Source organism: Macaca fascicularis, chromosome 1, assembly GCF_037993035.2.
Source record: "Macaca fascicularis isolate 582-1 chromosome 1, T2T-MFA8v1.1".
Taxonomy (NCBI): Eukaryota; Metazoa; Chordata; class Mammalia; order Primates; family Cercopithecidae; genus Macaca; species Macaca fascicularis.
Window position 1 is genome coordinate 27,197,571 of NC_088375.1, and position 12,273 is coordinate 27,209,843.

Sequence of the window (12,273 nt, forward strand, 5' to 3'; positions counted from 1 at the left end):
CAGAGTTGAAATATCTTGGTTGTTGTATCATTTGCTAACTGTGTGAACTTGGGAAGGTTTCTTGAAGTCCCTTTTAGCCTCAGTTTTTTCATTTATAATTTAAGATAATATAATCCTTTTTCTAGAGATAACTTTAACCTTTTTGATGGGTTATGAGGACTGGAAAATATTTGTAAAATTTCTGGCTCCTAATAAATGCTCTGGTAGCCTGTGGGAATACATGTTTACATGTTGGTTAAGTATTTTCTTTCCCAGCCATGTTGCAATTAATACAGCCTCTTTCCTTTATGTTCTACTTTAGATAAGATATATCTTAAGTGTGCTTGAGTTCTGGTAACACATGTGAGTAAGATAGAAACCGGTGATTTTCTTAGTTTGGGTTGCTGTAACAAAGTACCCTGGACTGGGTGGCTTATAAGCAACGGACACGTCTTTCTCACAGTTCTGGAGGCTGGAAGTTTAAAATCAGGGTGCCAGCATGGTTGGGCTCTGGCGCAGGGTCTCTTCGAGGTTGTAGATTGCCATCTTCTCCTTGTGTCCTCACATGGTAGAAAGAGGGTGAGTGAGAGGGTCCCTTTTATAAGGGCACTAATCTCATCATGAGGGCTCCATTTTCATTACCTAAAAATCTCCCAAAGGCCCCACCTCCTAATGCCATCACACTGGGGGTTAGATTTCAACACATTAATTTTGGGAGGACACAAACATCCAGTCCATTGCCGTGATATATTTATTCCAAAGGTGATAAAAGTAAGTAAGACTTTTTTGGTAAAAATACTTTTTTTTTTTTTTTTTGGTAATAAGTAAGACAAGGTACCTGCTCAAAATTATCAGCAAAATCAATAATTTTTAAGCAAGTGGAAAATAATGCATAGTCCCTACTTTCTAATCAGTCCTCAGTCCCTCAGTTTAGTTCAGTAATGATTAATATCATCATGATCTTGACCATCAACATCCACTAGGTTCCAGGCTCTGTGCTAAATGCCAGAGTAAAAATGTAAAGAAGACAGGGCCTGGGCCCCTGAGGGGCTCATCCTAGTTAACTCTAGGGTACATGTTGGTGCCCTAATTGTGATAGGTTTGACCTCTAGATTTCTTCTAGGGCTACAATTAGAACACACTGTCAATCTGGAATGAGAACCAACCAATGTAAGTATCTAAAAATTGCCTAAGAAGCTATAACATTTGTGCTAGGTATAGCAGGGTAACTGATTTTCTAACAATATTGAACCTGTTTATAAACGATCAGTGTTTCACACCTAGATTTATTTTAACACATACTGGGCTTAAAAAATTATTGTATATATTTGTGTACATGATATTTTGAGATAGATAATGAGAGGTTACTCTAGTCACACAAATTAATGTCTGTCTAATTGACCAAACTAAATTACTCAGAATTTCACATTCACTTGTCAGTTAAATATAAGATTAATTTCAAATAATTAAATGAATGATGTTAATTTAGTATACTACCGAAAGTTGACTTATGAGCATCTTGAATCAAATAGTGAACAATATAGACTTGCACATAGGATATATTCTGTAATTACACTGAGTGAGAACTGCTAATGAGATCATTGGGGTATAATTTTATCAATGCTTTTATTCTTTTAACTTCAAATTAGTTTACCTTTAGCCTAGAATAAAACAGGTTTGTTGTATCTTTAATTTTGCAACATACATTAATATAAAGTATAAAATACAAACAGCTATTTAGAGGAAGCATTTGTGAGATGCAGTTTTGGTGAATGTGATTTTGACTTTGTAATCAAAATAAAAAAAGTAAAGCTCTAAACTGAAAAGAGAAATGGACAGGGACAACTATTGTGCTACAGCACAGAAAGTCCTTGTTCAGCTGCTTGCTAGAATAAAATCTTTACACAAGGGAAGCTCTTCCTTTATATTTACTCAGTTCTGTTCATTTCCTGCTCAGTCGATAGTCAGCTTTGTATTGCATTTACTCGTCATGATGTACTAATTACTTGCCAAAGGCTCCCAGTATTTTTTTAAAATGAAAAATGGTGCATACACGCTTTGGGAAAGTGAAGTTACATAAAGAGCCTTTTTGGTTACCCATTAGGGTGCTCGCTCAGTAACTTCTCCCTTGTTATTTATTTTGTGAACAACTCTTCCTCTCCTAAGTTAATAAACTTAGTGAATGCTTCAATGCATCCAAAGATTCAGAACATTCTTTTAGAAGCTATAATGTAGGCAATGGGAAAATGAATGCTGATGTTTTATAAAGAGCTGATTTCATTGCACAGGACTTGCAAGTCTCTTTGGAAAAGGGATCCACATTTTTGTGATTTATTAAATATACAAACCATAGCCATTATAGTTTGTTTCAGGTGTTTATCATATACTCAAGGAAGTATCTACATAAGGCCAAAATATTCAGATGAAAAGTGAAAAAATGTAATCACCTACATTAAGTCGAGCATTGGAATGTTTTGGAACAACCTAGAAGGTAAATTTTTGTATAGAGAATTTGGCAACACTTAGATACAAGGAACAATGTCTGGCAGAAAACATGTTTCATTTGGAGACCTGGCTTATCAGCAGATGGTCATCTATTATAGAACTAATTTTGTGACATGACATGCATATGCAACTCATACATTTAAAATATGAGAATATAATTAAAAGAAAATAATAATATTAAATTCTCTATGAAACAAGTTTTTAAAGGTAATTGACCAAAACAATTTTGAAAATTTTACTGAACAACAAACTTTGCTCAAAGGTGCAGCATTAGAGTCAATTTGTTGCATGCTAGTTATAGAGTTTCTGAAAATGTAACCTCAAATTGAAACCCTTTAGTGATAGTTTTTAAGTGATTAGTTACAGTTGCAGATATTTTATTCCCTGATCTAAAACAGTCTTATTAAATACATTATTAAAGGAAATGCCATTATAAGCATTTTTACAAATCACCGTTTGTCCATTCTGTCAAAAAGGGTAACCCAGAGTTGCCTTGTGTTCTGTTGTGGTTTCTGAAGCCAATGTGATACTATCTTAACCCCTCACTACCACCCATCTCTCAAATATCTACCTCTGAGATAGAGGAATCTGGATTCTCATGTAACTGGTTCAGCATGCAGTTAGTTTATCCCCACTCCTAGAAAAAGTAGCTCAAACCACAGAGGGAGGCTATAGGTGAGGCTGAGTGTCAGACATGGAGAAGGAGATGTTTTATTTTAATGCAGAGGGCATAATAAAATCAACTTAGAAGGCTTGTCTCTTACCATAAAAGATACTATCTGTTTATTATATTTGCATCTCATTTCCAAGGTAAAATTTTACTTTCCCCACCAATATATATTTACCTTTCTTAGATTCACAGGACCAGAGGCAATATACAGCAATAATCGTGTCTCCAGTGAAAGTTATGGGAGTATTTTAAACAATTGCTCATAAATAATTGCTGGCTGTGGGGAATATAGGGACAAACAAACAGTAAAGGAAGAGGGATAATGTTGCAAGGTTCGTTCACTGTGCAAACAGCGCAGGTAGGGTACAAAGTCTACAATTCTTACCTCCTCCCTTATTTGAAATGAAAACTGCATGTGACATTTTGATATTTTGAGGTTTCTCCCCCTTCTTCTTTACATTGCTGAACTCCTGATGCAGTCATCTGGAAGCCTCATAAGTAGGTGAGGTGGTTGTTCACTATGTCACTGTATGACTGATTTCATGTATGTCATTGTGTGATTTTAAGAACATAGGAGAAACTCCTGTGCACACTACCTCACCCAGAGTCTTGCCAAACTCACTTTGAAAGAAATCTCAATGCCACAGTTAATGCTTCATTGTTTTTCCTCAAGCCAAAGATTAAGTGCTAATGTAAGTACTCCTAAGGAAGGTAGTTCATTGACCTATTATCAGTCACTTATACCTTAGTGGGAATGAGTTTGACAACAGTTTATATAGAAATTAATAAATTTAAAAATTACTTTCTGATTTTTTTTCTGAAACTAACGAGTTTTCAGATAAATACTAAATTATTTGAACACATTTTAATTGAAGAATTATCTTTATTATCATAGGTAATATTTATTGAGTGTCTGTTATATGCTAGTCATTATTCTAAGATTTCATGACAACAAACTTGTATGACAGAGATATGATTATTATTCCCATTTTACAGATGAGAAAGATGAGGCACACAGAGGTTAAATAACTTTATAAAAGTCACTGAGCCAGGATTTGTACTTATTAGTCTAGTTCTAAAACCTGCACGTAAACCACTCTCCTACTCAATTCTTCTCTCAAAGGTATGATGGCTGGAACATGTGGGAGAAGGAAAGATATTTGTGAAACATTAGAAGTCTGAAATTATTTTAAAGTGTTATTATACCAACAACTATTACAATTTGCATACAGTTTTTCATACCAGTGTCGGATGGAACTCTACGATGCTTACAATGATCCAAACATCAGCATAATGGGATAATTAGAACCATATTAACATCAGGTACTTACTATTCAGCAGCTGATACAATAACTTGCATCGCTATTGTCTTTATGATCATTGCCATCATTGTCATCATCATTTATTGAGAGCTTATCAGATCCCAGGAGCCATGTTTAGTTCTCTACCTAAGTGATCTCATTTAAATTTCAGGCAATCTTATGGGTGGTTATAATCATTTCCATTTTATAGACGAGAAAACTGAGGCTCAGAGATGCTAAAGTCGTAGAATCAGAAATGATAAAGCTAGAATTTTAACTTGTCTGCCTCTGAAGCTTACTTTCTTGACCACTTCAGTATGTCCAAAAGTCTAATACTATTAATACTTCTAGTCTCACCACCACCAAATACCACTTACTGAGTGTCATCTATGTGCCAGGAAGCCTATATCAGGCTAGTTCTATGTCACTGTGTCAGTGGCTCATGGGCCAATTCCAACCAGTTGCCTGTTTTTGTAAATAAAATTGTATTGTCAGAGGCAGTTTTACTCTGGTGTATGACTTGAGGGAAAGAATAAGGTAATAAAGTTAATTAGTTCTGGCATCTGTAACCAAAGCCATAAAAAGAAAGTATCGTCTATGGCTGCTTTTGTACTAAAAGGCAGAGTTGAGTACTTGCAACAGAGATCTTACGGCCTGCAAAGCCAAACAAACTTACTATCTGGCCCTTTACAGAAAAATTTACTGACCCCCGCCTTAAACCATCTTTCAATGTATGTATTATTATTCCCATTTTAAGATGAACATATGAGAATTCAGAGAAATTAGATAACTTGCCCTCCCAAATATTAAAGAGTAAGAACCCAGTGAAAAATGCAGGTCTAGGGGACTCCAAAACCTTTTCCTTTTCTTCTCTTGAAACTTACAACAGCAACAATTTTTATAATTACCAGTTGCAAGAGATTTCCCTAACAACACATGGTTAACAATATAGTTTTAAATGTTGATGCTGGTATTAGAGATTTAGACATTTTCCCTTTTCAGAAAAATATTAAATTTATCTTACCTTCTGATAATTTACTGTACCTAATTCCTTGAGGATGGATGCTTAAGGGCTTATCTGCCTTATTCTTAAAGTGAACTTTTATGGTGTCTCCGACTTCAGCATATAAAGTAGGCCCAAGAAGTCCTGTGAAAACAAATATTTAAACTATGTCTGTATTCAGGGTCACCAAAGGCAGAGTTGCTAAGCAAGAAAAGCAAACAGATGATACCAAGAGTGATTGCTACCATTCCTCCTGGTCCTGAGGCTGACCGGCTTATCTTCAATCTAGAAGGTTTTAGCAGCTCATTAACTCAATATCACACGTAAACAGATCAAACAGAATGGTAGAAACACTTGTCCTGGACCTAAAAGAAGTCAACAGAGCAGGAGAAATAGTTCTGACCAAGTCCCGCCCACTTTGACCCACTGTCATTCCTTAGAGATAACTGTCTTTGCTTAAGAAAGATGTTCATTTCAATTACAGAGGGTGATGCAACAGAGTAGTTACTTTAGATTTCTCTGACGTGGGAGTGCTCAGAGACCTAGATGAATTGAGGAACCAAATCACGCAGCTCTCTGGCTCTGAGGCAGGAGTAGGCTTGACGTATCTAAGGAACAGTAAGAAAAACAGTATGGGAAGAAAGAAGAGATGAGGTGGATGGTGGGTGTGCAGAACAAGGAAGGCCCTATGGGCTATGGTAAGAACTCGAATTTTCTTCTAAGTAAAATGGGACATCACTGGAGCATTTTTTTTTTTTTTTAAATGGAGTCTCGCTGTGTCTCCTAGGCTGGAGTGCAGTGGTATAATCTCAGGACCCACTGCAACCTCCACCTCCTGGGTTCAACCAATTCTCCTACCTCCGCCTCCCAAGTAGCTGGGATTACAGGCATGCACCACCACACCCAACTAATTTTTGTATTTTTAGTAGAGATGACTTTTCACCATGTTGGCCAGGCTGGTCTCGAACTCCTGACTTCAGGTGATCCACCCGCCTCAGCCTCCCAAAGTGCTGGGATTACAGGCGCAAGCCACCATGCCTCGTCTAAGTGAAATGGAGCATTTCTAAGTAAAATGAAAACCACTTTGTACAGCAGAGACATAGTATAACGTGTATTAAAAGTTCATCCTAAAACAAAAAGTTCATCATAGCTGCTGTGTAGAGAATAGTCTGTGTAGGGACAAGAATGGAAGCAGAGAGCTTAGGCAGTATAGGAGACTGCAGTGTACTGGGCCAGCACATGTAGCAGGACGTGATGAGTAGTGGTTGGATTCTGGACATTTGTGTAGGTAAGACAAACAAGACTTGCTGATGGATTGCATGTGGCTTGTGAGAGACAGAAGTCAAGGATGACCTCAAGGTGTTTTATCAGAACAACTGGGTAAATGATGTTATTAGTTACTGCAATGGGAGAACACAGCAAGGACAGGAGGTTATGGGTGCAGAAATCAAGAATGAGGTTTTACTTTCTACATGCCAGGCACTGTGTTAGAAAGTTTCTGGCTACATGGATCAAATACAGTCCCTGTCCTGAGGAGCTCACAAGCTAATTTGGAGATAGATGTATGATAGGAGCGACTGCTGAGATATGGGCAAAATACTACAGAAGAAGAGAGGATGAAGCACAGATTCTGTCTGGGGAGTTAGGGAAAAAGTTGATGGCTGAGTCAGAATTCAAGGAATTATATATAGTCAGCCCTCCATGACCATGGTTCATATTCATGGTTACACATCCATGGAGTCAACCAATTTTGGATCAAAAATATTTTAAAAACAACAATAAAAATAACACAACAATAAAAACAATACAAATAAAACTATAACATAATAGCAATTTATATAGTATATACATTGCATTCAGTATTATAACTAATTTAGAGATGATTTAAAGTATATGAGAGCATGTGCATAGGTTATTGCAAATACTATGACATTTTATATAAGGGACTTGAGCATCTGCAAATTTTGGTATCTGTGAGTAGTCCTGGAACCAATCCCATGTGGATGCCAAGGGATGACCATACTAGAATTTCCAAAGTGTAGTCCTTGGAGTCTCTGCATCAGAATCACCTAGGGTCTTACTAAGAGGCAGATTTCCAAATGTCACCTCAGCCTCAATGAATCTGAGCTCTGGAGGTGAAACTTGGGAATCTGGACTTTAACATGTGCTCCTTGGTGATCTTGATGTCTTTGAAATCTTGAGAATCTATGACCAAAAGACCCATTCCAGACAAGTGACAGAAATCAACTACTGTCATTTCTGAGCCATCCACAAGTGTCATGGGATTGGCTTCTCGCCATTAGGCATCCTAGAAGCAGGAGAAGGAAGTCACAGCACTCATGGAGCTCAGCCACCATTTGTTTGCACTGGTGACGATAATTATAATAGGGCTTTCCTGTACTGTTTCCCTTGATACATTCAAGTACTGTAAGTCCCTACCTTAATTCTCACACGTTTTTAAGGTAGATATTAAGATCTTCATTTTATAGCTGAGGAAACTGAGCCTCAGAGAATTTAAATATCTTGCCTAAAATCACACAGCATCATGATTTAAAGTTTAATATGTCTGTCTCTAGATCATGACTTTTAAACTACTTCTTTAAACTACACTTCCACCTTGTATTCATTCCTTTATTTATTCAAGGAATATCGAGTGCCTATATTATCCTAGGCATCAGAATTGCAATGGTGCATAAAAAAGTAAAATAGATACACCCACTCCCTGCCTTCATAGAGTTTATAAAAAGTCGAACATTTTTATAGTTCTATAACTTTATAAGTTTTTATAGTAGGAAAGACAGATTTTAAACAAATGATCACACAAACATTCAATTTATTTATTCATTTATTTTTTTTTTTTCTTTGAGATGGAGTCTCGCTCTGTCGCACAGGCTGGAGTGCAGTGGCCGGATCTCAGCTCACTGCAAGCTCCGCCTCCCGGGTTTACGCCATTCTCCTGCCTCAGCCTCCCGAGTAGCTGGGACTACAGGCACCCGCCACCTCGCCCGGCTAGTTTTTTTGTATTTTTTTTAGTAGAGACGGGGTTTCACCGTGTTAACCAGGATGGTCTCGATCTCCTGACCTCGTGATCCGAAAACATTCAATTTAAACCTATGGTAAATACTATGACAGAAAAGAATGGAATACTCTGAAGAGTATTTGACAGGGGAATCTAGTCCAATAGGAGGTAAGTTGGGGAATTCTTTTCTGAGGAATTAATCCTTTAACTGAAGCCCAAAGGCAGAGAGGCAAAGGGATGGCCGAAGACATTCTAAAAAGTGAGAGTGGTATGCACAAAGGCCCTGAGGTGCCAGAAAATGTGGTCTTTTCAGAGAACTGACAGCCAGTGGGGAGGTGGAGCTTAGTATGTGAAAGGAAGGAGCAGAAAGTGAAGCTGAAGGCATTCTGAGAGTCCCATCATGCAGGGCTTTGTAAGCCTCTTTGAGTTTTCCCTTTAGCCTAAGAGTATCTGGAAGCCATTAAAGAGTTTTCATCAGGGTGCAACATGGACCAGATTTTGGTTTTAAAATCTCTGGCTGCATTTGTGGAGGATGATCTGGGAGGAAACTGAGTGGAGAACAATTGTGAGAACAGATTTGGCTCCAGGAGAGACAGTGGTGACTGAGATTATGATGAGATGATGAGGAGAGAATATATTAGTGATCTATTTAGAAGATAAAATAGTTGGAACTTGAAGATGGATTGGATATGGGGTAGAGAATGAAGGACATCAGTTGCCATGGATGGCTGATGAGGTTCTGGTTTGGGGAGCTGGGTGGAGGGTGCCATTCTCTGAGAGGGAGGACACCGTGGGAGGGCTTTGTTTGGTGGGTGTAGTAGGCAGAATAATGTGCCCCTGCTGAGATGTCCATGTCCTAATCTCTGGACCTGGAAATATGCTACTTTATATGGCAAAAGGGACTGTGTATCTATGATTAAGGATCTTGAGATGAGATTTTTCTGGGCTGTCCAGGTGGATCCCATGTAATCCCAAAGGTCCTTATAAGAGGGATGCAGGAGAATCTGAGTTAGGAACAACTTGGGATGCTACTCAGCTGGTTTTGAAGATGGAGGAAGGGGCCATGAGCCCATGAGTGTAGGCAGCTTCCAGTAACTGGAAAAGACAAGGAAACAATTCTCCCCCAGAGCCTCCAGAAGGAATGCAGCTCTGCCAACACGTTGATTTTAGCCCAATAAAACCCATTTTGGACTTCTGATCTGCAGAAATATAATTATAAAAGAATAAATTTGTGTTGTTTTAGCCACTAAGTTTGCAGTAACTGGTTACCGAAGCAATGGTAAACTCTGATCTCTGGGACAGAGATCCTATCTTTCCCTACCCCTGTCTTGCCACCCATGGTTGTCCTATTCATTTCCTTGAACTCCTAGTCCTGGAATTTATTCTGATCTTGTGCCTGAAGCTTTTTGTTTGTTTTTATGTTGGCTTTACACAGGACTGTGGAGGTCACAAAGTTCAGTCCTTCTTTCAGTTAACAAAGCCTGGGAGGTAGGAATGGGGGGACAAGGATGACTTGCCCAAGGTCAGTCAGTGATCTGGTAGCATTGCTGGGATCAGAACTCAGATCTCTGGACTCCTGAGCCAGGGCTCAGGCCCCCATCTTTATAGAACAGTCCAGATGTCTACACCTCTTTTGACTCCTGACATGTCTGACTCCACTGACTGACCCCTCTCTTCCAGCTGCTACCCTCTGTCTTGGCTCCTGATGGAAGTTTCCACTGACTATTCCCACCTAACCTGGCTGCCAGTGAGCCCAGCAGGGTGCTGACTATGCTGCCAATTATGTACCGCATTTAGTTGCCATGGTTCTCTTGCTTGGTTGGTTTGTTTACTGGCATCACATGGCTGCAAATACCAGATGCCCAGAGAAAGTCTATTAAGTTATTTAACCTAATAAGACCTATTACTTCAGTGGACAGTTTGGAGTATTTACTCAACCTCCCCTCCTGCTTCTTCAGAATTAAGGCAAAACAAAAGGATGTTTTCATAAATGCATACGGAATACTTTCAAGCATGTAGGAAAACACATGGCTAAATGGTTTTCCAGCTGCTCTTCAGCTCCTCCATCAGCCAGATGGCCTAAGACCCTTCTCACCCTCTCCTCAGTGCCCAAAGCTGGATCGGGGAAAGGAGTGGCCTACTTCAGGGCTTGGGGAAGCCAGCACAGCATGTACCCAATTTAGTGCAGTTGTGGAACTGGAAAAGGACTGACTGCAGAAGGTCAGCTAATCCAATCCCCTGCTCTTAGGTGAACAAGGCATTACATAACACAAGGTAGTGATTGTTGCAGCTATTTCAAAACTCCTTCAGGGACAAACATTTTATAATTTGTCCCTGAAAAATGGGGAGACTCAAAACTAGCCAATTTAATTAATTACTTATTTATTTAGAGGTGAGGCCGTACTTTGTCACCCAGGCTGGAGTGCAGTGGTGTGATCATAACTCATTGCAGCCTCAAACTCCTGGGCTCAAGTGATGCTCTTGTCTTAAATGACCCTCTTGCCTTAGCACCCCCAGTAGCTGAAACTACAGGCATGTACCACCATGCCTGACTAATTAAAAAATATACATATTTTTAAATAGAAACAGGGTCTTACTACATTGCTCAGATTGGTCTCATACTCCTGGCCTCAAGCAATCCTCCCACCTTGGCCTCCCAAAGTGCTGGGATTATAGGCGTGAGCCACTATGCCCAGCCAAAACTAGACATTTTAAAGCCCAAGACAGAATTCCTAAAAATGACCCCAGCCATACTCCTTCACCTGCCCAAATGTCCATAAACTTTATTAGACATCTTCAGACCTCCAATCCTGCAGCCCAGCCCCCTGCAATTACAATAACTAACAGCAACACTAGTTCATGCTGCAGGAGTGAGGCTCATGATTTGTTCGGGGCTCAGCTAGAATCATAGCCAGCAGAGGAGTGGAGCAGAACATAGGAGAAAGGAACAAATGACACAGGACTTGTCTGGGGAATGGGAGAGGCCACATAGTTAATGGCAGTGTTCAAATCCAGATCTCAGTCAAAATAAAAGGCTTTTCCTTCACGCCAGATTTGCCTCCTTGTATCAACTACTATAGAGATACAAAGGTGAATAAGATACCACTCCTGCACTTCAGAAGTTCATAGTTAAGCAACTTTGGATGCTCAGGAAGCGATTACATTAAAATGGACGTCAAAATGCCTTTGTTCACAAAAAACAAATATATTCTGAGATACACAGGGGTTGACAGAAAGGTGCAAAGGCCTTACACATAAATTGGAGACCGTTCTCACCAACTGTCAGAGTCTGGCTCTACTAAGGTTAAAGCAGGAAATCACTACAAAACATAATCACCTGAAAGGACTTTGATCATAGTACCCTTTTCTTCAAAAACTATCCATGCCTTTTTATTGTTTAAAAGTCTTCAGCCTGGAATTAGTCCTTTCCATCTCTTACGGCATTCAGCACAAGGTCTTACACAGCAAAGGGATTAAAGTTTGCTTAGCTTGGCAAAAGCCACAAAAGGTACACCTTCAAATACCTGCCAATTCCTCTTAATGAGTATGTTTCCCACCTCATATTCCCTTCATCTACCTACAATTTAATTTAATTAAACAGTTCTTAAGTATCTATTGTATATGCTAAGCTTGGAGCTGGAGCTCTGAAAATGAATAGACTCTGTGATATAGGACAGGACATCCTTCAACTTCCTGCTCACAACTACAAACTTAATTTTATTGGCAACGTTATCTTCTGCTTTCCGGGCCCCCAATGAAGGTAGTAGCCATTCTACCTAAGGCCAAGCTGGCCCAA

The 12,273-nt window shown here is 39.2% G+C and overlaps 1 protein-coding gene across 1 annotated transcript in view; it reads right to left on the bottom strand.

The window, feature by feature from the left end:
- Window positions 1-12,273, bottom strand: part of F5 (coagulation factor V) — a 72,379-nt gene that overhangs the window by 52,511 nt on the left and 7,595 nt on the right. The window contains exon 3 of the mRNA XM_005539935.5: window positions 5,480-5,602. Within this exon, the coding sequence (XP_005539992.3) occupies window positions 5,480-5,602 (123 nt within the window). The remainder of the gene's footprint in view (window positions 1-5,479; window positions 5,603-12,273) is intronic.